Source organism: Amblyomma mixtum, chromosome 3 (assembly GCF_055824585.1).
Source record: "Amblyomma mixtum isolate Tamu chromosome 3, ASM5582458v1, whole genome shotgun sequence".
Classification (NCBI taxonomy): Eukaryota; Metazoa; Arthropoda; class Arachnida; order Ixodida; family Ixodidae; genus Amblyomma; species Amblyomma mixtum.
The window spans coordinates 14,075,941-14,101,242 of record NC_143014.1 but is presented as its reverse complement, the minus strand read 5'-3'; the positions used below and the strand labels follow the sequence as shown (position 1 = coordinate 14,101,242).

At 47.4% G+C, this 25,302-nt stretch overlaps 1 protein-coding gene across 8 annotated transcripts in view; it reads left to right on the top strand.

The window, feature by feature from the left end:
- Window positions 1-25,302, top strand: part of LOC149349277 (WD repeat-containing protein 11-like) — a 222,502-nt gene that overhangs the window by 186,431 nt on the left and 10,769 nt on the right. For 5 of the 8 annotated variants that reach the window (XM_089578206.1, XM_089578205.1, XM_089578207.1 and 2 more), the window contains 4 exons: window positions 1,348-1,549; window positions 7,319-7,451; window positions 21,167-21,577; window positions 24,541-24,707. In XM_089578206.1, coding sequence (XP_089434332.1) covers window positions 1,348-1,549; window positions 7,319-7,451; window positions 21,167-21,577; window positions 24,541-24,707 — 913 coding nt within the window. The other 3 variants (XM_089578209.1, XM_089578208.1, XM_089578212.1) reach the window with 3 other exon arrangements.

Sequence of the window (25,302 nt, the reverse complement as noted above, 5' to 3'; positions counted from 1 at the left end):
CAGTTCTAATTATCGAGGTGCGAATTGACGCGCTTTCACTGTTTTCAGCAACATGCAAATAAGTTTTGCTGTGCTTCCACACCTGCACCATTGTGGAATGGACTAGCAAAGAAGCAGACGTCTGGGCTAGTTGGAGGGTATTCGTGGTGAAAAACAGCGCAGTCTAGTTTGGGCTCTTTTTCACCATGGAATGGACTATGAGGGCACATCATATCATCACCAGAGTTAACAAATGTTGCCTCCTGTGGCTGTGAATGCATGTTTATTGCTCATGGATTGGGTGATTACTGATTTCATTAATTTCTTAGTGAGATTGTCATGTCAAAATATGGGATGATTCCAACCGAAGAGAATTTCTGCCAAGTGCATAACAAGTAGGGGTGTGCGAATGGTACTTTTTTCCAGACCGAATTGAATACGAATAGAATAGTGAAAGAACAGAATCAAATATGAATCCAGTACTTTGATGAATATTAGCTACTTGTGTGAATATTCAGTGAGTAGGTGTGAGGAACAGCAAAGCACTGTTTTCACAGCTCTAGCTGTATCTGTTAGAAGACGCAGCACTGAGCTCCATTTGGGGGGCCGCAACACAAAGTCACTCTATTAACTTTTTCACTGTCATGCTATGCTCATTGGAAAAGTACCTTTTGCTGTTGATAACGGAATATATTGAACTAATGCCGCATCTCATTGCACGAGATGGGCAAGAGCTTACAGATGAGGCATGGCCTCCGAGGTCAGGCAAAAAGGCTGGGTTTGCTGAAACTGTCTGGGCCTTGCCACGTCGTCTAATCTCTGAGGCCATGTAGTAGGATTACGAACACCGCCATGCAAATGGACTGCACCGTGGCACTGAACCCTCGATCCCACGCGTACCGATCACGGCAGCATGGTAATGGGCCGTGTATGGTCCCTGTTTTTTGAAATAGTCGTGGAAAAATATACAGCAGGCCTTATTCGAACTTCGCGCCAGTTATTCGAAAAGTATTTGAAAACTTGAGGGCTTATTTGATTCATTTGGAATGATTTTGAATGTACACTGTTTGCTTCGTTCGAATAGTTGAATATAAGGATATTTGATTTGGGTTTTGAAATTTCCGAATATTCACACAGCCCTAATTACAAGCAATACATGGTTCATTTAAACACATTTCATTTGTACTGGTTGGACTCCAAGCACTCCGGATGCCATACCAAAAGCAACACCAATTGTTTGCAAAGGGCAGTGGGTGGCTGAAAGAGGGCACTAAGTTGTGTGGTGTCTATCAGCTGATCAGTGGCCATATACAAATAATTGGATGGAGAAGGCTGCTCAGGCTCACCTCTCAGCCCCCCCCTGTGCAGGTGTGCCCTTTGTGCCGCAGCTGCTGCCGCCCAAGGCTGCCCTGCTGCTCAAGTCTCTGCTCCAGCACCCCGGTTCGGGCACAGGGCCCAGGCAGCAGCTGTCGGAGGAAGCCAGCCTCTATGAGCGCCTGCAGCTGGCCAGCCTCCAGTGCAGGGTGCCTGCCAGGGCTGGTGTGGTCCAGCGGAGCCTGGCTGTGGCTGGGTCAGTATGCGTGTTGCTGTTGAATACTATAAGAGCCCATTAATTCAACCAATTCAGAAATCCAGATAATTTCAACTGCCAGCTTAGTCCTGGCCAGTGCCCATATAAGTCTATGGCGTTGGACGCTGCAGTTCCCATACTGGTTAATTCCATGTCATACCAGCGTCCAGGTATGGCTGGCACGGCAAGAGATGGTCATAATAGCCCTACTCAAAACCTGACTTCCATGCTGCAGAATCGCTTGTGCACCTCTGATGTGCGTGCGACATTAGGCATGATGACAAACGAACGGTTGGTTTTCTGAGTTTCTCACCAGCCCGCAGCGATGGCGGCTTGACCAGCCGACATTAGCCAGCCAACCTAACCCAGCTGAGCACCGCTTTGGACGCTGGTTGGTGTGTTGCTGGTGTTTTCTCCCCTCAGCCCTTTTTTTTCTTCTTCCCACTTGGGTGCTGCTGAGCTTCAGTTCCATTCTTCCAGTGCGCTGAAACTGCATGCTCATCACGGGCCGTTGTTTGTGCGGTGAGGCCTCCTCGCTTACAGTGTAGTGGAGCTGCACCATGAGGGATGCCCGTACGATTTTCTGCTTTGATGGTCCCAGCAGTACGCAGAACATTGACGGGAATGTCAGAAGTAGTTGTCAGCTTGACGCCAGACAACCATTGGCCAGTCTTTCACCAGGTTCTTTGGATAATTCGAACTTTCAGATAATGTGAACACTTTTTCTAATCCCTTGCAAACGAATGCATACGCCACACAAAGCGAACAGTATGTTTCCACATGGGCAAAGCCACAAGGACTGGTTGGTTGTGGCAACTATACCCGCTCATGTCTATATTCGGCCGAAAAAGTGACCTTCGATTGGAAGATGATCTCCATGGTATTTCTGGCATCAGTTTGGTCTGAAGAATGGAACAGTTTATTTATTTATTTATTCAGTGCTGCTAGCCTTCGTAGGCCCAGGCAGGAAGGGCAGCACAATGTGAAATGAGGTAGGGTAACATTTGACAACACAAATTTAAATAGAAACAAAAGACCACACATGCGTGATTCAAACACAAAGGCACATTGAATACAACAAAAATTTTTATGTTAACGTTCGACACCCGAAATGCACAGCGCTTATAAAAAACTGGCAATGCTGTCAGTGCTCTTTAAGAAACTCAAAGGAAGCTGGTTCCACTCTCTATTGTTCGCGCAATGTAAGAATATTAAAAGAATGTTAGTTTTGGCATGATAAGGGGTTAACGACTGGGGCATGGCGATGTCTTGTTAATCACGTGACTAGTGGTTTTATGTATGGGTCCGGGCTCATTGATAACTTGTTATTTTTCAGCAAGAAGAGAAATTTTAGACGCAAAATCTTTCTTCTATACTCCGTTTTATACATAGCTGTCAACGCTGCCAAAGGTACGAAAGTAGTCCGCTGCAAAAAACAAGCAAAATGTATCCCTCCGCCTCGCGTCGTGGCTGAGTGGTACGAAGCGCGCGCCTATGAGTTCATTTTACAAGATGCCAAGGTTCGACTCCCGGCTTGGCTGGTTTTTTTTTTCATTTCTTTTTTTATTTTTATTAAAATCATCATTAGGTAGAAAGTCGAAACTGTCAAACTCTAATGCCTACCTTGAAAAACACAGCGCTCTTTACTTGCTTCGAAGGGAAAAGGCAGTGTAGTCTATTGGCGACGGACGTGATTGCGAAGCGCTTTTCTCGGGCAATGAGCGACTTTTTAGCATGCGGCACACAAGGTGATCTTATTCCAGTAGAGATACCTTCTTTCTTGAACCTCGCAACTGTCCGAGGGCTCACCCCGGTCACCGCGCCCACAGTTTCGAGAACTTCACGCGCAGTCTTCTCCGGGAAGCGCTTCCTTACGCTACAGTAAACGTTGACAATCACCTGCTTGCAGTCTCTCGAAATTTTCGGAGGCTTCAGCTTGGAGAATATGCGAGCAGGAGATGTTTTTAAAGCCGCAGTGGGCGAAGAAAACAAGCGAGTAGGAGATAGCGGTGCCATTTTCGCATACTCGGAAACCGAAAGACGAAAGCAGACGACATCGCCGGCCGGCCTAGCTGCGAAAACCTGATACAGGAGGAGCCGAAAAAAAACCCAGAAAACTAAGGCACTCTGTTTTGAAGAACATTAAAGAAAAAGCAATCTTTTTGCAAAATAAAACACCATTATCATTATACTGCAATATTAACCAACAATAACTTTAATATTGAGTTCATTACTCTTTTCACTTTCGACGCACTACATTACGATGCGGACGAGGAGCGCGAACAGGCGCCGTAGCCTTGGCTGCGTTGACAGCTATGTATGAAACGGAGTATAGTTTCCAGTGTTTGTATGCCATGATCATTTATTAATGCTGTTGGAGAATCGGTAGTGCGGAATCTCGAAAAAATAAAACGAACTCATTTTCGCTGAATCATCTCTAATGTATGGATAATAATGTATGGATGATGTATGGATGATAACTAACTAAATGTGCTGCTGTTGGCTGCGCTTCACAATGACACTTCACTTTGTTAAGATAGGCATGACGTTAATGGCTGCATCGTATTTTTTTTGCCTGTGCGGTGATTTTCAACTGCAGCAGGTGCATTAAAGGGCCAGTGGGATCTTACCAGCCACAAATTTCGCATAGTGCGCATCAACTTTTTTTATTTTCTAGTTTTCTCTGAATCACTATTCCACTGTAAGACACTGTATTGAATAACTTCCAGTGTTGAATGATTTTTGGCTCCTGAAACAGCACATTGTCAGCCTGACTAGTCAGCTACAGGTGGTCACTGTGTCGTAAACACATCTGTGTCTTTTCGGTGTGGCTTACTGCTGTCCTGTCTCATGGCATCTTAGTGGCATTGTGCTTGCAGTACCCTCAAAACAAGCCTTGCAGGTGCATGATACCTATGATGCACCTGCGGAAGTCACGCGTGCTGTTAATCTCAAAAGCATGAAGAGTGGGAACCTCGATAAAATCCATTTGCAGTGGCATTCGTACACAGTCATAAGCTAGTACACATGTATTGAGGCGCAAGGACACCCAGGTATGTTTCCGTTGGTTTAGCATTACACACAGAGCATGCATTACGAATTACGACACATGGAGTGCAACCACATGGACAGATTAGGCCTGGTTAAGATACAGATGCAGTTTTTCGAAAGCACAAAAAACAAATTTTCAACAAGTTTAGAGGGCGTAATAGGTGCAGTGCGCGTAAGTCCACATGAATGTTGACCCCATGCATTAGCACGATGTTTACTTGCTTGCGAGCATTTCCTTACCGGCGTACACACAATTTGCTGTGCAAATGCTTCTGCCATATTCAGAAACCAGTGCAAAAAAAAAAAAAAGCTAACTAAATGGGAGTTACTTCGAAACCCGTAGTGCAGAGTCAACGGTGGCATGTTCCCCGCAGTGGTGCGACAGCACAGCCGGCATCAGCCTTGGCAGGCATTTGCAGCGATCAAGTCACATTGCTAAACTAACCTCAAAAAGCTCTTTCTTTCCCGGACAGTAAAGCTGAGAAAGTCTATGAGATGAGTGCAGTGCAAAGGTGACCATGCCAGCCACACTTCAACGGCTCTTCTGCTCCGTCCTACCATGTGAATACTTATTTTAAGACCATTTGCACCAGGGGTCAGATTTAGGGCATTCTCTGGGCAGTATAGGTTCCCTATGCCGCATTGACATTGAAAATCGAACGTGGCAAAGCCACTATGTCTGGAAAAATTATCCGGCGGTCAAGTTTAAAGCGCCAGGAAAACAATACCCTGTCCGCTTTCTTCTCCATGGTTTATTGGCTGGCACAATCATATTCAGACGCTGCTGGCTTGACCTCGTGCAAAATTCTGCAAGTGGGCTTTGCCATGTGTGACACTTGTAGTGAACAAGATGGCCGACCACCTGCTTCAAACAGTCGATCACAACGTGAAAGTGCTCTGTTTTTTTCTATCCTTCCATAATGTGCTACATACTTAGCGCCCTTGGCATTCATCCTGTCACCTTCATAACTCTCCTAGCACAAGTTCCACCATATCGTTTTGGTCAAGCATGATATGCCCGCTTGTAGAATTTTGCATGAGGCTTCTGAAGGGTTGAGTTGAGATGTGATAACAGGGCAAGTGATCGTGTATTGTAACCTTTTATGTGGGCATAACGTGAGGCATGACAACGATCGGAGGCCACGTAGCTTCGTGGGTCGTCTGAACCGAACTCTGACTGGTCTTCCCTTTTAGATGCACTCTCACCCTTCCTCACTTACGTCCTTGTTGTTTTTCCAGCATGCTGAAACTGTGAGCTTGTCACAGGCTTTTCGCTGTTTGTGCAATGCAGCCTCATCATAAAGCTTCAGCACATTTTCGCATTTTCGGCACTTTTTTCTTTTAATGCGAGAGTGTTGGTACCACCATGTCAGAAAAAATTGTCCAGTGTTGGTGACCGTTTCAAGCCTCGCAGCCGGAACACACAGATGGAATGTGGTGCCTGCCAGATAGGTCACGTGACCTTGTGACATCATCACAACCTGCCCACTGTTGTTTAAATGAATGATGGGTTGCTTGGAAAGAGCAACCTGGGTCGCACGAGGGGCAGCACCTGCCATCACAGGACAATCGCGCATTGCTTAACCGCTGCACCAGGATAGGTATTTGGACTAGCAGGGATCTATGAGTGTAAAGTAGGGAAGAATTCTGCATATATAGGCATTAACATTATCATGTCATGCCCTTCAGGTGAATCTCAGGTGTCCCCTCCAGGGTTTCTTTTTGGATGTGGGGCATTTTATAATCGACCTTCGGATAATGCAGGCATTTCTTCTGGTGTCTTCAACTTAGAATTAGTGAGCTTTTACGAAGTGTCATCTTATTTTTAGTTGCCAGTCATGTGTCATTTTATGGATTTCATTTTGCACGACCACCTTACACGCACGCCTTCTAGCACACCAAAACTGTGTGCTTGTCACGGGCTTTTCACTGCTTGTTTGATGGAGCCATTCAAACAGTCTACATTTCTGTGCACATCATGTTTTTTTATACAGTGCTGGCTCAATCTAGTTTTGTTTATTTCAGTTGCAAATACCGTGCACTTTTTTGGAAAAAAAATTAAGGGCAACGGCATTTTCCTGTTGATTATTTTCTGAAATATTTTTTTTTTCATACTGAACAGATATTCGGCGCCAGTTTTTCTTCATATCCGTATTCGATTTGAGTTCGAAAATTGCAGTGATTTGCACACCCCTCCATAAAATGTGACTTCTGAAAGGAAATAAATTGTGCACAGCGGGATGATTAGAGCAAAATGGAAGGTATGTCTAAGTGTTTCTTTTCTAAATGAACACCATGTGTTTACTAAGTAGCCAAATTACCAGACGACATCCAACGTTTATTGGCACGCACATATTTGGCACGCACATAATTGCTGTTTCCATGCCTGGTTTTAAATGTTCTTAAGTGGTCATTCTGATGTATCTGACCTAGTGTGCGCTCATTTAGGCCACTTGGCTACTGAGGCACACTCAAACATTATCTATCTGTCTGTCTGTCTGTCTGCCTGCCCGGCCCTGCCCTGCCCTGCCCTGCCCGGCCCGGCCCGGTCCGGCCCAACTGATATTTATTAAGGACACTCAAATAATAAACATTTTTGCTGGTCTCTTTACTATAGAGGGGTTCTGCTCCTAGAGTTGGTTATTAGACTTGGTCCCTTTTCTGTCTTCTCTCCTGCACCCAAAATGCTGCCTTACTTTGTGGCTTTTCTGCTTTCAGCTGGTTTGGGGATGAAGAAGGACTTCACTTCTGGAGTGTGGCTCAGCACTACCTCACGAAAAGTCAGCAAGAAGGCGCAGTTGCACCGCTGGCACTTTACTACGACATGCTGTGCCCTGATGCAGCTTACAAGGTGAGCTGAGCACTCTAGCCAGGTGGCCGCTCAGCTGCAGGTTCGATCCTGGATTTTCGATGGAGCCGAAATTTCAGAGGCCCGTGTGTACTTTGCTATGTCAGTGCACGTTAAAAGAACCCCAGGTGGTCGAAATTTCCGGAGCCCTCCACTACGGCGTCCCTCATAGCCTGAGTTGCTTTGGGACGTTAAACCCCATTAAACCAAACCAATCTTGTAAATCCTCACTTTATATCTATAGGGGTTGAAGTTTTTAAAGTTTAAACAGAAAAAAAAAAGACTAATAACATGCCGAATTCAATTGTTATACACAGTTATAACAATATATAACAACAGTTATAACAATATATCGCCTATAACAATGAACAGCCGTGGCACTTTCAAATTTAATTGTGTGTCTTATTGTAAAATATCCGTTTACTACAATGCTGCATTGCCACGTGAGCGGTTATAATTAACAATTAAAACTGGCTACTGTGAGCCAGCTTCAAAAGAAAAAAAAAAAGCCCGTGATTCTGACAAAAGTGCAAGCATCCATGAGAGTATGTGAAAGTGCACTCAAGCTCATTTCGCTTCGCATGAGACCCTTCCACTCCTCAAGACGAGTGGACTGATCCTACCGATACGAAGAGAGCCTCTGACCGAGCTTGGTCAGGCTTGGTGTGACGGCAGACTGTTGCAAGTTTCAACGCATGGGTGTGCACGTTGGGTGTGCACGTGTCAGGCCTGCCATAGAAGAACAATGGCAGATCTGCCTACAGTATATTCTCCACAAGAATGCACTGTTGCTAGTGAAACAAAAGCGTACGGCAATGAAGTGCTACAGAGACCATAAAAACGGCCAGAAAGCATCGGCCTTGGTGCTCAAGTGAGCCTCGACCAACAGCTTTGACAATCATCCGCTGTGCTGCTTGAGGAAGAGTGCACTAGTTCAATGGGCGGAAAAGGGTCTGGTAGGGCATTTACTAGGTAGTGGAAGAAGCCTTATATGCACAGAATCTCCCTATTAGTGGGCTGGTTCTGGCAGCTAAGGCGAGCCAGTTTGCCTTTCTTCTTGTAATGGCTGGCTTCAGTGCTTCAAGGACAGCCACATGATTTGTATAGAAAGCCATCACCGGTGAGGCAGCTTTACTTGACATGGAAGCGCGACAACTGTGGGAAAAAGAAACATTGCCACGTATCTTCAAAAAGTATGCGGACAGCGATTTATACATTGGTGATGAAACTGGACTTGTTATTTTTTTCATACGCTCCCATCCAAAACCCTTGCACTTAAAGTCAACCCATGCAAGGGTGGCAAGAATAGCAAATTGCGTGTGGCTGCATTTTTATGCGCAAGTATGGACAGAAGCGGTAGATGCACAGCGTTTGTCATTGGAATGTCGAAACATCCCTGTAGCTTCTCAGGTGCCGCCAGAATCCCCGTACGCTACTGCCACAGTAACTCGAGCTCTTTTGCTCGAGCGGAATTCAGTGTGCACATGGAATGACAAAAGAAGGAGGTCGATAACTGCAGTGTGCATCATTCCATGCCAGAGCTTTCAAGTCTTCTTTCTTTCTCCTACTGCTGCTTCTGGTTTGCAATCTAAGGATGCCGGCTCTAATTTCAAGACTTTGTATCACCGCCATGTCTTCAACATGGACATGGCTAGCCTGATTTCAATTCATCTCTGGCGCATGGTCGGTGTTTCCATGGTGAACAACTGCTTAGCGAGGCAGGTTCACATGGCTACTGCGATTGATGCTTGCGAAGCTCTGACCAATGAAATCGTGCCAGAATTGCGGTCCGCATTTAACGATGACACATCAGGACTGCACTCAGGTGATGCAGTAGAAACATCTTCACTGACAAGGCAGTCGTGGCATGTGTGCGAGCGACGGGCAAGAACGATAGTGACGACGATGCTGATGACGACGCTATAGATCAGTCTCCCCAAGTGGTGTCCTCACAGGAGGCCCTGCCTACGATTCAGTGCCTCCGTGAGTTTGTTTTCTCGAAGTGGAGCATCTAGACTCTTGAGAGAAAAATGTAGGCAAACTTTGCATGAAGGAAGCGAAGCTGACAGACTGTGGGTTTTCCTTTAACAACTTCCAGTTAAAATGTAACTTTTACTTGACTTTTTTCTGGTGAACTCGGTTAAACAGTGACGTTTTCTTGGCACTTCAGTATTTTTATAAGTGGGCTCAACTGTAAATTGTAATTGTGGGGTCAACTGTAAGTGACCACCAGCATGAGCAAGCCACATAAGCCACACAATTCATCCCGGCAGTATGCCCGCAATAAAGCATTGATGGAAACATGAGAAATACTAGTCATTGCCGCGCCATCCTTATCTTAAAAGTGGGCACGCTTTGTCCAGTCTTTCACCAGTTAAATTTACCGTGATGCGAGCAACTGTTGACTGTTTTATCGGGGTCATTAGATAGTTGGAACATTCCCTTGAAACTTGAATTAATGAGCTTTTATTGTAGTTTATTTTATCGGCCATGGAGAAACGAAGGCCAAGGTGGTGCTGGTTCAGGTTGGAAGGTTCGGCTGTTCTTCATTCTGAGCAAATGCACTCTCATGCAGGGGCCTGGCATGTCTCCAGTGTGGTTATGCATAACGCTTGATCCGTTCTTTCTTATTAAATTCTGCAGCATATTTCTAGTCCCCTTCAAGTGACTCATCTCTGAGAGCATACAGTGAGCCTTGCCTGTAGATAAATGTTCATGATCGACCATGCCTAGATAGGGGTACACAGAAAAAGGTAGAGGATGATACTGCAAGGTAGAAAACTCTTTAGAACTGCACAGAGCGCACAAACCGCGCATGGTTCCACACTCAGGCTAGGCCATGTATTTTACCACATTTTGCCAGTATCTCTTACTAACTGTCACAGTGACTGTGCTGAAAGTATTAATGCGAGAGTGTTAAAGGCCTCATTCTGCGGAGACTGCTGATTGGTCGAGAGGGTAGGGACATAGAAAAGCAGTTTCACTGAAAGAAAAAAGGTGGTCAGGTGGAATCCAAACTGCTGTCCTTTGGGTCGGGAGCCAGAAATGCTACTACCTGTGCACCACTGAGGAATGTTCGTTCTGTGGGATAAATGGAGGCCTTGTACAAGCACTTCACTCTGCACAGTAGGCGAATTACATTACAAGAACACTTACTTATAGTTAGGATCACTAATTAGCACCACCAGTCAGTATGGGTGATGATGTGCAATAAAGCAGCATGTGATAGCAACAAGCCTGTCAATGTCTGGCTTAACGGTGCGCCAGAGGACCCCCCCCAAGGGGCTGTAGGGACCCTTTAACACTGTAGTGTCATACTTTTAAGGTGAACTTAAGTGTATTTAAATGTAAATTTAAGAAATTCTGTTGGGAAGTTAGTTTCGTTTTCATATGTTGCTTTCGTTTTCACTCAGTCATTTCAGGTGGTGCCACCCAGAGGCAGCGCCATAGATCTTGTGAGAATAAAAAGGCACAGCACGATTAGTGCGTGTGTTGTTTTGTGTAGCGGAAGACGGTTTACCCGAGTCTTCTTCGGAGTTAGCCATTGACGGCGACCGTCGAGCTGGTACGCTTCTCGGCAAAGCCAAAACATGCTCGTAACATGTGGCGACGAGGGAGAAAGGCATTCAAGCAATTCAAGTTCATATTTGACTGTCCTCTGCCCACTTCTGCTCACGTGAGTTCGTGCTGCTACGGTTGTCAGTGTGCAAGAGTTCTATCATGCAGCCTCTAAGCATTCGACGGAGGAGGGGGAGATGCGTCGTCCTGCTATGTTGATCGCCTTAAAGCTTTTTCCATTGCGAATGACATCACAGAAGAGAAAAAGAAGTTAGTCTTCTTTAGTTGCTGAGGGCGGAAAACGTATGCTCTCTTGCGGGATCTCGTTAAGCCCGCCCAATCGCAAGACAAAAACCTTGCAAAAAGTTCTTTCTGTTCTGGGTGACCATTACTGTCCCAAGCCGTCTTCTGTCATGCAGCGTTTCAGGTTCAACACATGCGTTCACGTACAGGGCGAGTCTGTCAGTAACTTTGTGGCATCGCTCAAAAGCCTGTCTGAGGATTGCAACTTCGGAGCTGAGCTTTAGCATCATCCAAGAGAGGAATAAGCCGGGCTAGTTGGTACATTATTTGCATAAAAAATGCGCAGCAGATGGGACCAAGAAGAGAAGACACAGGCGCTGTGATGAGGGGCCACATTGTGTGCGGCATCGACGACACAGCCGTGCAGACGAGGCTGCTTGAGATAGCAGACCTAAGACGTGTGGGGTTTCTAGCGTGGTTTGCACTCAGGGCCAAAGCCACTCCGCTAGCTCGACGTGGCCCCGAAGAACAACGCCACCAAGGAATAGTCCGCAGACAAAACCGTTTATTGGGGAACTCCCAAATTCTGACGGCCTCCCTCGGTCGCGCAAGCAGCAACGGCAGGCACGGGAAACAGGCCACCTGGGCCGCCGTGGTGTCGTGTCCACTCTCCGGTGCCTCGCTCTCAACTCTCTTCTGTCTCTCGTGCGTGAGAGGGCCGGAAAGGAGGGCTGCCCACGTGATGATGCGTAGACGCGGGTGCCTCCCCTCCGCTTCCTCCGCTGCCGTGCTGAGGGGGGCAGGGGAAGAGCCACGGTAGGCCATGAGAGAGGGAAGGGTGCTTTTGGCGGGCGAGGGGCAACATGGATCCCCACAGACGCCATAAAAACTGCACTTGCTATGGAAGCTGCGAAAAAGATGCTGGCGAGATAGCGAGCTCAAACAGAAATGCCCTTTCCACATATCAAGTCGTGGCATCAAAGGGGCTTGTCACATGCTACCGCTGTGGGGATGAATACCCCGTGAACGTGTGCAAGCACATTAGCAGTACGTGCAATTACTGCAAGAAGCAAAAACACATTGCTTGTGTGTGCAGCTCGAAGGAAAAGCATGGTTCAGCACGGAAAGTTCACAAAGCCACGTGCGTCCGTGCCTCCAGCTCGCAAAACTTTGTGTGGAATGCATCAGGTCAACACTGTTTACAATGGTGCTTCTGCTGACATGCTTGCTATGCGGCCTGTAGACACCATCACGCCTTCGCCACCCTTCACCGTGACCATCGGCCTTTGCGGTAAGCCACTCCATATGGAACTGGACACCGGTGCGAGCATTTCTGTCTTCAGGAGCTGCTTCTGTCAGTACCTGGTGTGACAGGATCGCCAACCCGACGAAAACGCTGTTTTGTCGGACGGGTTGGCCGACTGTTTCTGCAGTGTGACTCGGCCTTAAGAGCAAGAAGAAGGACGACGGGATGCACGACGCGAGGCAGCTTTTTCCCATGACGAACCTTTGTGATGTGCCTGCTCTCGTCCAGTCACTTCAGTGCGGAGAACGCCCAACACTACTGGACACTGAAACCATGCAGTTACTTTGAATGAGTCATGCAAATGCGATCTTCACTGGTAATGTCTGAAAAAATGCTTTTTTATTCGCTTGGCTTTAAGAGAGGTGCACAGGCGAATGGATAGAAGTTTACCTCGAGCTACAACGAAGTTACGTTTGCTCTGCTGAGCTAAATATTTTAAGCCATTCTGCTTGCAGGCCTTATTCTGCTTGAGAAGTGGTGTTTGGTCTGGTCTTTGCTGTTTTCGCCAGGTTCCGATTGACCAGCAGTTGTAAAATTCAGGTAATATATGAGAAATAACACTGCATGATTTTGCCGATATCTTAGCGGCGTTTAATCGTTTTCTAGGATAGGCGGTGAAAAAAATGTAGATGCTGAAGCTCGTGGAAGTGAAAATAGAGAAAAAACTACGCGTCGTATATTCATACTACCAGACTACTGTGCTGCTTAAAACATCGCGCTTAGTGGCCCAATGAATGCTGAAGGCGACTGGCAGCAGCCTCTTATTTTTTTTTTTAGCGCGAAGAGATGCCCGGGACGTAGTCCGGGTGATTGCCATCTGAAAACAGTCTCCTGCATACAATTTACGGCCACACCCGCACGGAATGTCACATCCAGACTTCTCATAATGAGAGCCCGACAGACGTGAACAAGCTGTGGACGTTGATTCTTGCACTGTTCACCACGCGACTGAAGAGCAAACATGCCGATTAAGAGACTCAAACTATCATGTTTCGATGCAGAAATGCAATACTAGCCACGCAGCCGATCCGTTTGCCGAACTTTGCCCGCTCCACGGCCGCTGCGCATCGCTTTGGCCCATATCTAAATGCGATAAACTTGTGGAAACTTGTGCCGCTGCCTTTCTTCAGCATTGTGGTTCAACCACCCGCACCGCAACTCGCCGGAATATTACAAAATGCGTTCAAAAATGCTCAAACGCAGCATACCCAAGGCACACGGTACCGGCTTTTGCCTACACAACGAAAGTCACTGCTGACTCCAGCGCCGTGGCATCTCCATGACGTCACGGCCTGACGCTTGTCTATATTCATCCGCTTGCCTGTCTGATAGCTCGTTTTGCATGAGCTGCTGCTTTTTCTGAGCTTGGCCGCGGGCGGCCGCTTTTCGCCGCTCGCGCTCGTCAGCAGCCATATGGCCACCATACTCGGCGTGCGTCCCGGTGACTGATGGTGGCGTGATTTTTAGGAGAAATGAAGCGCTGTCTTGTTTTTTCTTCTGGCCTGCGGGGAAGGACAGGTTTGGGCTACTGCCTGTCAAAACCACTCCTTGATGCCCCTCAACTTCACAAATATTGTGAACGCCGTAGAATGTGAAGAAAATTTAAACAGCGTGGCCTGGAGGGAATGGGTGACACCTGTATCATTGCACAGCCTGTCCCACTCGGTCCTGATGGCTGCCCGCAAAGCGTACAAGTTGGCATTCCGACCTGATGAGGTTGGCCTTTGTAATGACCCACACGTTCTCCATGGTGGTGGCCACGGTAGCTGTCGCACGCCATGTGCTTCTAGCACAGCACTCACTCTTCGTAATGTGTACACAGGACTCCTGTCCTGCTGCAATAAAAAGCATCCGTCTGGGAAAGGTCCGCCAAGGATGTAGGGCAGGAAGACGTCAATAATGTCCACATAAGAATCCGAGGCAAAGGGTCTGTCGATCCTCACTAGGGGTCTGAGGCCATTCATTATCATGATGCCCCAGACAGCCACAGAGTAGCGACCGCTGGCAACACACTTTGCACGTATGGTGAGACATGCCTGCTTAGGGGAAAAAAATGTTACCACGCCTTAGTTTGAGACACCTGCGACAATAGACCTTATGCAAAACTGCTGCTATCTACCGGAAGAAAACCGAAACGAGCAAGTGACGCCATGTTGGGGGCTTGTGGTCACTGAGTCAACGTAGTTGCTTGGTGCGAACCGTAAGCGATCGCTTAATTTTAAGTTTTTTTATATTTTTCTTTAGTTTTTTTATTTAAAGAGCTTTTGGTGGCTTTCGTGCTTTCTTTGGCTTGGAGAATGCATACACTGATGGTACAGCCATGTCAGTTAGCATTCTGCGCCTGCTAGCTATGTTCCTGAGGAAGTCATTTTCTGTGAAATGCTTTTAGCAGGTCCGGGCAGTTGCAATGTTGACGGGGGATTCCTCTTTATGGCGATTAGCCATGCTTTGCGCATCTTCAACTCATCTGGGATGCAGTGGAAAGGCACCTGCAAGAGAAAAATGCAGTAAAATATGCTGCATACCTGGAAATATTTTTTTTCTGCATTTGGCTCAACGCATGCTTTGCTCAACATCTTGTTTACATTAGAACCAAGAAGAGATTTTGTAGTTATGATCGTCTGAAAACTGCTGCTTAATGCACAATTACAAGATAACTTCGTGTACCATGCTACAGTGAGGTTAGTTATCTGGAATAAGTCAGAACAACAATTAGTCGAGCATTAGGGACGTTATGAGCTGTTTTCAAATTTACATAAAGCCTAAAATGCCTAGTGATAGCATAGCCACCTGATGAACCCGTTGCGGTGGGTCAGTGGCTAAGGCATTGTACTGCTGAGCCGAAGGACGTGGATTCGATCCCGGCTGCAGTAATCTAACATTGGGCTGCAGCGGTTTTTCTGATCGAGGCGAAAAGTGAAAACGCACGTTACAGATCCCCTGGTAGTCAAAATTAATCCAATGCAATCCACTACTGCGTGCCTCATAGCCCAGGTGTAGGTTCGGTGTATTAAAATAATAAAAAAAAAAACTACCTGAACATCTGTGTTGCTCGCATTTCTGCGCCCCACGATAGTAGGTATTCGGCAAAGTGATGGCCTGACCATGACTGCTGACGCTGCACTGTGGGTCACACCATCGCTTGGAAAATACGACCTTCACAAATTACGCGACGATCGAGCAGCTGACCACGAACGGTAAATGATCGATTTACGCTGCTCCATTGCATACGCTAGTTACTGACACGAGCTACACGAAGGTCCGTTGCGGATCTGTTCGCCTGTGACACTTTGGAAATTTAAGATTCCATAAGACTCTCATAAAAGCAAACCGAAGGTTCAGGATAAAAAAAAAAAAAAAAGCAGGCACATGAAGCCGAGTGGCAGACGCAAAACTAATCCCGCGCGAGAAACTGCTAGCTGACCGATGCAGTGCGCCGTAACTGCTAGCAGGCAGGAGCGCTCCTCGGCAAATACAAGATAAGCAAACAGCCGTTTTATGAGCCTTTTTAGCTCTGCAAATGTTATTTGGGTTGTGACTTCGTCTGCGATCTAATTACTACCTCTCGAAAAGCACTCGACACCCGCAAGAGGCTTCCCGCTGCCTCGCATCGTACTCCAGGCAAGAAATAAAAAAAAAGTGCTCGAAGCTAGCACTCTTACCTTGTTTATTTGGTTATCATTGAGTTCTCTTTGTGTACAGCAAGGTACAGAGCAACATTTGGGCATCTTGGGCGACGATAAATGCCAACGTGTGCGTTGCTATTCCCGTACTGCCATATACTGCGGTATCCGGAAGCCCCCAACATGGCGGAAACGCGCGCGGCCAACACAAGGGGGCGCCAGTTTTTGCATAAAGTCTATTGGTTTAGGATCGAAACGATGTTTTCGATGAAGCGTGCTTTAGCACTCGTGTTAAACAGCTTTGAGTATGTAGTACTAACCATGCCTTTAAGAAACCATACGTATATATAAGAAGCAGTTACTTTGTGGAAATATTGACAGACAGCCTTCTGCCCCGCACTGCCATTCCACGGAGGCAGCGTTTCTGCTCGCTAACCGCGGAGGAGTTTGTGCTCGAGCGAACAAAGGGAGGGACGACAAAGCGTGAATGCTCATATGCTATTTATTACATTGGAAGATAACACACAGAGTGGGGCCAGCTAGCTACAAAACGTCAATGAGGCATTCCTCGGAAATGGAAGGCTACGTAAGAAGGGCTTCCGACTTATTGGCTGGGGCAGGGGCGCGACTTCGGGGGTATCAGCGACAAACGTTTGTATGCGCCGACAGTGCCGGCCGGGTCTTCCCGTGCGTGCTGCATTGTTGGGGCAAAGCCACCCCCAAGCATTTGCTGGGGGAGGTGACGAGAGCTTGCATTTGCTGTGCTCGTTTCGCTGCCTGGAACCAGAAGTCCTACGGCAAGGTATGACGGATCTCCCTACGGAAGGTGATGAGAGTGTGCACCTGCAACTGCTCCTGATGCTGGCTGGATACCGAAGAGACTCTCACCGGCTCCACGGAGCTCCGCGTAGCCTTCGAGGTGGCGCTCCCGTCTCTGCTTCCGTTTCCCCCATGAGGGAGATTTCCTCCTCTCCCAGCCGGTGGTGTCCTGACACACGGTGGTGGAGATGGTCGGCAGCATTGAAACTGAGGGGGGAACAGGTTTTCCACAACTTTTTAAAAACTTGTAGCTTCATCTCTAAGCAGGCAGGGGTAGATTTAAGTCACTCGTGCAAGCCAATATTGCAAGCTGGAGAAGTGATGTCCAGTATGACTTCCTATGTAATGTTCATCCTTTGGAACCGGGAGGTTCGCCTTCCCTGCTAAATGCACCCCTGCTCATATTCTTCATACAAAACGATCAGCGTGCTCTATCCTGGCCGCGGAGGCAGCATTTTGATGGAGGAGAACTGTTGCAAGAGGCCCGTGTGCTGTGTGGTGTCAGTGCATGTTAAAGATCCCCAGGTGTTCCAAATTTTTCTGGAGCCCTCCACTATGGCGTCCCTCATAGCTTGAGGCGCTTCAAACTCAATCACACCGAAATGATCAACATTACATGGAAACGAAAAAAGATATGCATACCTGCAATTCTCTGGTCGCCAAACTCGGCACTTCTGATCCCAACGGGCCGAAAATGTGGACTCGTCTGTGACTTTGGCCCATTCGTCGACAGTCCAGTCTTTCAAAGCATTAATGAACTGTAGACATTGACAGCACTGTTTCTCCATAAGGTGAGGCTTCTGGGCAGCCACACAAGGTCTCAGGCCCAGGAGATACTGTCAATGCGAGCTCCTTGCGGATTTCTTTGGCACTCATGAATGGGTCGGCCAGAGCCGGGGCTATGATTAGGAAGTTATGCTCCTCTCGTGTGGCTCTGGGTCGACCTGAGTGCTTGGCATAGGCAAGGCTTCCTTCATTCTGAAAAACACTGATGGTATGGGCTACAACGGATTTGGACTGACCAGTCCAGCGGGCTGTTTTGCTTTGGGGAATCTCTTCTACAAACAAGTGAGCGACTAGTTGCCATTCCTCAACCGGCACCCTCGGAGACATCTTTGCAACCGAAAAAAATTCTGGGTGAGGTTATATAGGCTTTGCTGGATATCACTAACCAATCATAAATAGAGGAACATCGATGACAAAGCATAAATATTAAATGTTATGTAAAACTGTCTCAATTTTCTACGAACAGATCAGTTCGGGCACGTGTCAGCATAATCACATCAGGAACCAAAGACTCAAAATTGCACTGTTATCTACATGGTGGAAAAAACAGCGCAAACAAAGACAGAAAACACAGAAAAGAGGTACGCTCCGTACGCTCACAGGCTTTCCCATGGGTTAAAGAGCGTGGCAAAGAGGTACGATGTTAAGGTGGTGTCCTCGGCTCCTAAGAAGCTCGCTGCAATTTGCCCACAAGTGGACAAAAAACTGGCGGCTGGTGTCCACAAGAATCGCAAGGCCTGTACAACAAAACATGTGGCGCCTCTCATTCCTTGCAAAAAGGGTGTTGTATATCGGTTGCCACTGTCTTGCGGTAAGGAGTACATCGGGCAAACGGGGCGCTGTGTAAATGTAAGGCTCTTTGAGCACCGCAACCTACTCGGCAGTGACTCGCAAGACAACCTTCCCGCACACTGCCGGGTTTGCAAATGCACACCCCTTTTCCCGAAAACTGACGTGCTTTATTTCCACCAAGATAAGGTGACCCGGGAGCTGATGGAAGCGTTCTTTATCCGAAAAACCGGCAAACGGTGCGTGAGTGATCCTTCAGTGGCCTTGTCAGAATTGGAATTTAGGTACTTAAATAACCGGGTGCACACGCGCGATGCTTCTGTTTAGATTATCTTGCACGCTTGCACGTAATCTGTTATGACGTACGCAGTCGTAGGTGGTTTTTGTATATATTGTGTTTTGTTCTTTCTAATAAACCTTAGTTGCAAGTCAGCGCTTGTAGTGTCTCCCCTCTTTTCTGTGTTTTCTGTCTTAGTTTGCGCTGTTTTTTCCACCATGAATTCACACCAACTAGCCCAAATGTCTGCTTTGCCACTGTTATCTACCTCTTATCAACTCTGTTTCAGCTTCAGTGCACTGCTCGAAAATTGACAGAGATCAGTAGTGGAAGCAGGTGCTCAGTGCAAACATGCAAGGTTTTTTTGTCAATGGTCGCTCCTGTGCATCTGTCTGGGCCGCATGTCAAGGAGAGACCCTCTAGTGACAATCACGGACCCTTTGCCTCGGAGTGTTACTTGGACAATATTGCGGACGTCTCCTGTCCTACGTCCTTGGTGGACCATTCTGGGATAAATGCTGTCTATTTTAGCGGGAAAGATGCTCTGCGCACATTTTGCAGAGGTTGAGTGCTGTGCGTGGAGGTCGTGGTATGCAGCAGCTAACACAGTCCCTGAAAGGACAGACGGACACTATAGAAAATTGTGGGGCTTCATAAAAGCTGACCGAAGGAATTCGCACTTTGGGAATGGCAACACGGATAATTTATAGGCGGTCATCAAGACAGAGCAGGAAAGGCTTTTTCTACGGATAGATGCTGCGGCGTTTCGCTAGCGTGATTCCTGCCAGTGGCGACTTCTCCAAATAGTAGAAGTGGCTTCTGCGATAGACACCTGGATTACGTTTTTGTTTGTGTCCACTCTTTTCTTTTGTGGCAATAAATTTGTTGCCTAAAAATTCTGTTGGTTCTTTACACTTTTGGGTGGCAGAATAGTTACGAAGTGGTTACGTTTTCTTTCGTAGCAATAAATTTGTTGCCTAAGAATTGGTTACATTGCGTGGTAAAGCTCGCTGTTGAGGGGTACGGACTGAATCTCTTGAGCAGCGGTTTTGATACAGCGGGCTGTTCGCAAAAACCCGGCCTCATTCGCTGGCAAAAAGTTGCAAATGATTAGTGATAGAAAGAAAAAGACAGCGCTTTATTTCTGTTTTTAAAAGAAAACTGGACATAAATGCGCCGGGAATGCGCCCATCATCGTAGTCACGCACTGAGTGCGGTGACCACATGGCGGCTGACGAGTGCAAGTGGCGAAAAGTGGCCGCCTGCAGGCAAGCAGGCTAATATAGGACGTGCATGCTCCTAGTCATCGTCCAGCGCAGCCTTGACATGGCCACTGCGCCGCCTAGCCTCAAAACGCCGCTCCGGCATCTCGCAGAATTTTGTCCATGACTGTACAAGCTTGTGTACAAGCCTGGTCTGAACATGGGTCATGCAGATGCCCTCAGTAAGTTGTCTTTGCCAGCAAACAACATGGATCTGCCTACACCTGCTGAAATATTCATGCTTGAACAAGCATAGCCAGGACTGTTGTCAGCTGCCATTGGGGCACAGGCTACAGAAAATTCACTCCTGAGCCATGTAGTGTCCTGCAAGGGAAGGACTTCCAGCGGGAAATCCATTCACAGCAGGGAGCTCAGCCTCCACGAAGGTGGCTTGCTGTGGGGTTCTCGAGTTTTTGTCCCAAAATCTTAGCAAGACAGTTGCCAGAAGCCACGTCTGGCGGCCGGGAATCCATGGCAGCATCGCTAAGAGCATAAAGAGCTGTGCAACCTGCCAAGCTTACCTGCGTGCCCTGCAATGCATTCAGCATACCCCATCGCCATTTCCACAGAGGCCCTGGTCAAGGCTTCACATAGACTTTGGGGGCCCATTCATGGGTCATACATTGTTGATGCCCACTTAAAATGAGTCGGTCGACCCGCTGCAGTGGTTATGGCGCTCGGCTGCTGACCCGAAAAATGCGGGTTCGATCTCGGCCTCGGTGGCCGAATTTCGATGGAGGCGAAATTCTAGAGCAAGGTTCCGGGCTAGTTGGTAATGCATTTAAAGGAAGAAACAGCGCGTGTGTCCGTGTTCCTTCGCGCTGTTTCTTCCTTTAAATTCTAGAGGCCCGTGTACTGTGCGATGTCAGTGCACATTAAAGAACCCCAGGTGGTCGAAATTATCCAGAGCCCTCCACTACGGCGTCCCTCATGGTCTGAGTCGCTTTGGGGCGTTAAACCCTAAACCAACAAACCAAAATCAAAATCGAAATGGGTCGAAGTTTTCCCAGTGACATCAACATCAGATGATGCTGTTATCAATTCATTTCAAACAGCATTTTGTACAGCATGGACTGCCGGATCTCATCGTGTCTGATGATGGACTTGCTTTTGCAGGTGAGCAATATTTGGAATTCTTGGCACGTAATGGAATACATCGCATGCTTGTATCTCCCCGCCATCCAGCTTCAAATGGTGAGGCAATGCACATCGTACCGACTCTCAAGAACAAGATCAAGAAGAATGGATCCGGATCATTCCAAACCCAGATTTCACAGTTCTTATTTCATTACAGAACCACACTACATGAATTCACAGGCAGACCACTGTGTGAAATGCTCATGGGAAGGATGTTCAAGGTACCTTTGGATGTTCTTCACCCAAGTCTGCATACTTCAGTGCTGCTGAGACAGCTTAGACAGGAGGTGCAGGCCGATAAAGGGTGCCGTTCTTCTTCATTGACAAACGTAAGAGAACACGTATTTGCAAAGCACTTTCGGCAGGGGCCACCATTGGTACCTGCACGTGTCACACGCACCACAGGTCAGTCGGGAGCTGCAGTCTCTACTGTCTGGCATAGGCAGGGCGACCCCCTTGGCCCTCAATCTCAAGACAACCGCTTGGCCTCCTGTGACACAAAACGCTTGCAGCCATCCATCAACTGTGCGTGACTCCAGCTGGGCTGTTTACTCTGAGCCAGCCGTGAGGGGCATAGTACGAACTTCAATGTGCAGCGTGCCTCATTTGCAGAGAAGTAGGGGTGTGCGAATAATACTTTTTCCGAACCGAATCAAATACGAATTTACAACAATTACGTTTAATGAGTTTATTTAGTGAACGGGGTTGCCTGATGCAATATATCAGAGATTACGAATGGCTGAGCGACGCCTTCGTCCGACCTGCGTCCACGTAACCCAAGGCGCTTCCCCTGCTGTCGGCTCTTCGAACCAGTTATCGCCGAGCGCGCGATCTCCTCACCGTCCTTTTCGTTTCAGTGATTTTCATTGCTTTTTTCTTTCTCACTTAGCTCGCGTGTTCCCCTCTAGCTGGCGCTAGGCGACCGGAGATATACAGTGGATAGATGTATGAGCATGAGCTGACAACATTCATGCAACTCTCATGTCATGTGCCGCTCGCACAATAAACTTGACCTCTACTATTGATGATGAAAGTGAATCAAAATTTCAGGGAAAATTTCAGCGCCACTTCGGCAGATTAGAGACGTGTGAGCTATGACACGACTTTCAGAAGTTGCCTCCGCGATTGGAGATATGTCCAATCTTTAAGGCTGGCATTATGAATGTTTCCATACTTATGGACAGTGTCGCGGCCACGCTGAAGCATGTAGGCTTCCTAAAACGGTTCGAACATTTGCAAAGATATTCGAACTTTTTTCGAATAATTTGCAATTTTCACTATTTGATTCGTTTAAAGAATCGAATATGAGGATATTCGATTCGATATTCGAAAATTTCGAATATTCGCACACCCCTACAAAGAAGCGCTAGAAGCCAATGCAGTGCTTCTCGTCATAATGCTCTCCTTGAACAATCTCATGGGGGAGGACTGTTACAGTTTTGTTTTCATATGTTAGTTTCGTTTTCACACGGTTGTTGTATGTGGCACCACTTGAAGGCAGGGCCACAGATCTTGAGAGAATAAAAGGCACGGCACGAGCAGTGCATGTCTTGTTTCGTCCAGCGGAACGCGGTGTACCTGCGTCTGTCTTCTTTGGAATTAGCTGTTGACGGTGACCGCCAAGCCAGTACGCTTCTTGGCAAAGCCCAAACATGCTTGTAACAGTTAGCAGTTGGTCACTTGTCACCAGAAATTCACCATCAGTTCTCAAAACTTTTTTCCTTACCATAGGTGGTTAAAAAACTTCTTTTAGCCGTAAATTAAAACATTTCGTTTATTGAAACATGCTAAAATGTAGCCAAAGGAGCTGCTTATAGGAGGTATTCACTGAGGCTGTGTTACCAGACTGTGCGAGCACCATCGGGGCCGACTAAAGGCTCTGAAGCTGTGGGACCAGGCTAATAGGGATATCCTGCACCCTGCTCCAAATGCTATAAACGAGGCATGATGACAGGTGGCTGCTGGCCTAGTACTGCCCGCTTCGTCATCTTTCTAGCCTGCAACAAGACCTGGGGTCACCGAGCAACTATCTTTCTCAGTTGATGAAATGCATGGTTGTAGAGAGAAGAGGAGGTGATGAGCTGATGAAGCCTGATCTACGAAACGTGCAGAGCCGCTGGTCACCAGAAGCCAATGCCGAGACCCATGGTCACAACCAGTGGCAGGGGTGGGGGAGCTGTCTTTTCATGCGGTCGTTGGGTCAGTAAGCATTTGGTTAGTGTCTTCTTCTCGTCATCATGTCTTGTTGTTTGGGCTGGGGTGGTTTGGGGGAGAGCGGCTTGTTGGATCCTGTCAAGTAGTGCTGGGGCGATGCCAGTAGGCACGAACCACCAGCACTCCACGGAAGACATCGGTGGACAACAGGCTCCGAAGCTGCGGGATCGGGCTGATAAGGATACCCCGCAACCCACACCAGATGTTGCATGGCGGCAAGCAGAAGGATGAGATGGTTTAATGGCTATCAGATGATTTAATTATGCAGCAGTATTAACATAAAAAAAATGAGTAATGCAAAGTACACAGCATGCTTTGTAGATCTTGACACTTTTGTGTCTGCTTGCAGCCTGCGTGAATGCAGGTTTCTGGTCATGTAGACAGAATGCATTTCCTTCTTGCGGATCACGTCTGGTGCGCGCTCTCATCTCCTCATCAAGACAAGTGACCAGGTTTTCTTATGAGAAAAGTATATAACCTTACCCAAGGGGAAGAAATGTGAAGGCTAACAACTTAAATTGAGCGCAACGCAGCACAGTGGGTCAGGGAACAAACGCGGGTAAATGACATCCTAGTCGAGATTAGGCGGAAGAAATGGGCTTGGACGCTACATGTAATGCAAAGGCAAGATTACCGATGGGGGGAGTGGATAGGGGGCGCTGCTGGACAGGGGGATGAGAGATCATTCCTGAGGAGCGTCCACGGTCGTTGGTGCTAAAACAATAATCTTGGTTTTATTTATTGCGCACACTGTTGCATGTGTGTGTGTTGTCTTCTGTTGAGCGGGCTGACACTAAACAAGTCCTTGAAGTGCAAAGCTTGGCAGAATCGGCTATGGAGTGTGCTGGCCCTCTCCATCTGCTGCGATGCTCCGGTGCTCTGACGCATTGCACAGAACACAGGGCACAAATATGGATGACTCAGCTTTGTGATGTGCATGCCACGAAAGGAGCTTGGCCACGGTGTGGTGAATGAAATTAACCTGGCGCTCACAAACCCTGCACCTGACAGCGCTCAGAGCAGGGCGCGAATGTTCATTAGATTGCAGTGTAGCAGACATGCTGCGATGGATGTGCAGGCCCTGCAGCTGGAGCGGCTGCTTTGGCATGAGCGGCTGCGTGCCTTGCACAGCCACACGCAGCGCTGCGCTTCCCGCCTGCTCCTGCTGGGCCAGGCTGATCAGGCAGTGCAGCTGCTGCTCGAGACAGAGCCCGGCAGTGAGCACTTCTACACCGACTCACTGAGGTGAGACCCCCAGGCCTGTTGTTTTGGCAAAATTTCAAAGCCACACAGAGCAGTACATGGCAGTAAATTTTACAGATGTGCAGCTCATACAGGTTAGAGAAATATGTAGTAAGAGACAAGGCAGTTGTGACCGATTTCGTGCACAGGGCTGCTCACTTGGTTTCAACCCCTAGCAGACTTGGACGAGCCAGGCTCGTCATAAGCTGTCGTTTCTGGCTCTTAACGAGTCCAGCTATTCATTTGTTTTCTGGCATTTTGTGTCCATTTTAAAAATGGGCAAGAAAGGCTCATCCGAAGAATTTTTTTTTATTTGCCAACAGATAATATCATGGGTACTAAATGACCATTTTGGTACCATTTTCGGAAAAAAAAATGTCCGTTTGGGGGTTAACATGGAGCATGGGGTGAAATCTCAACCAGTGGCAGAGATTGGTTCTGTTCAGACAGTACTTTAAGCACACATTCCTAAGTTACAAAAGCGTTATAGATCGGTGGGCCTGGATTTATAGTAGCAATAAGAGCAGAAAATGAAGATTGACACTTTGTCAGCATTGCTAATACAATGGCCTTGTTCGATAGTTGAATAGCAAAGAGA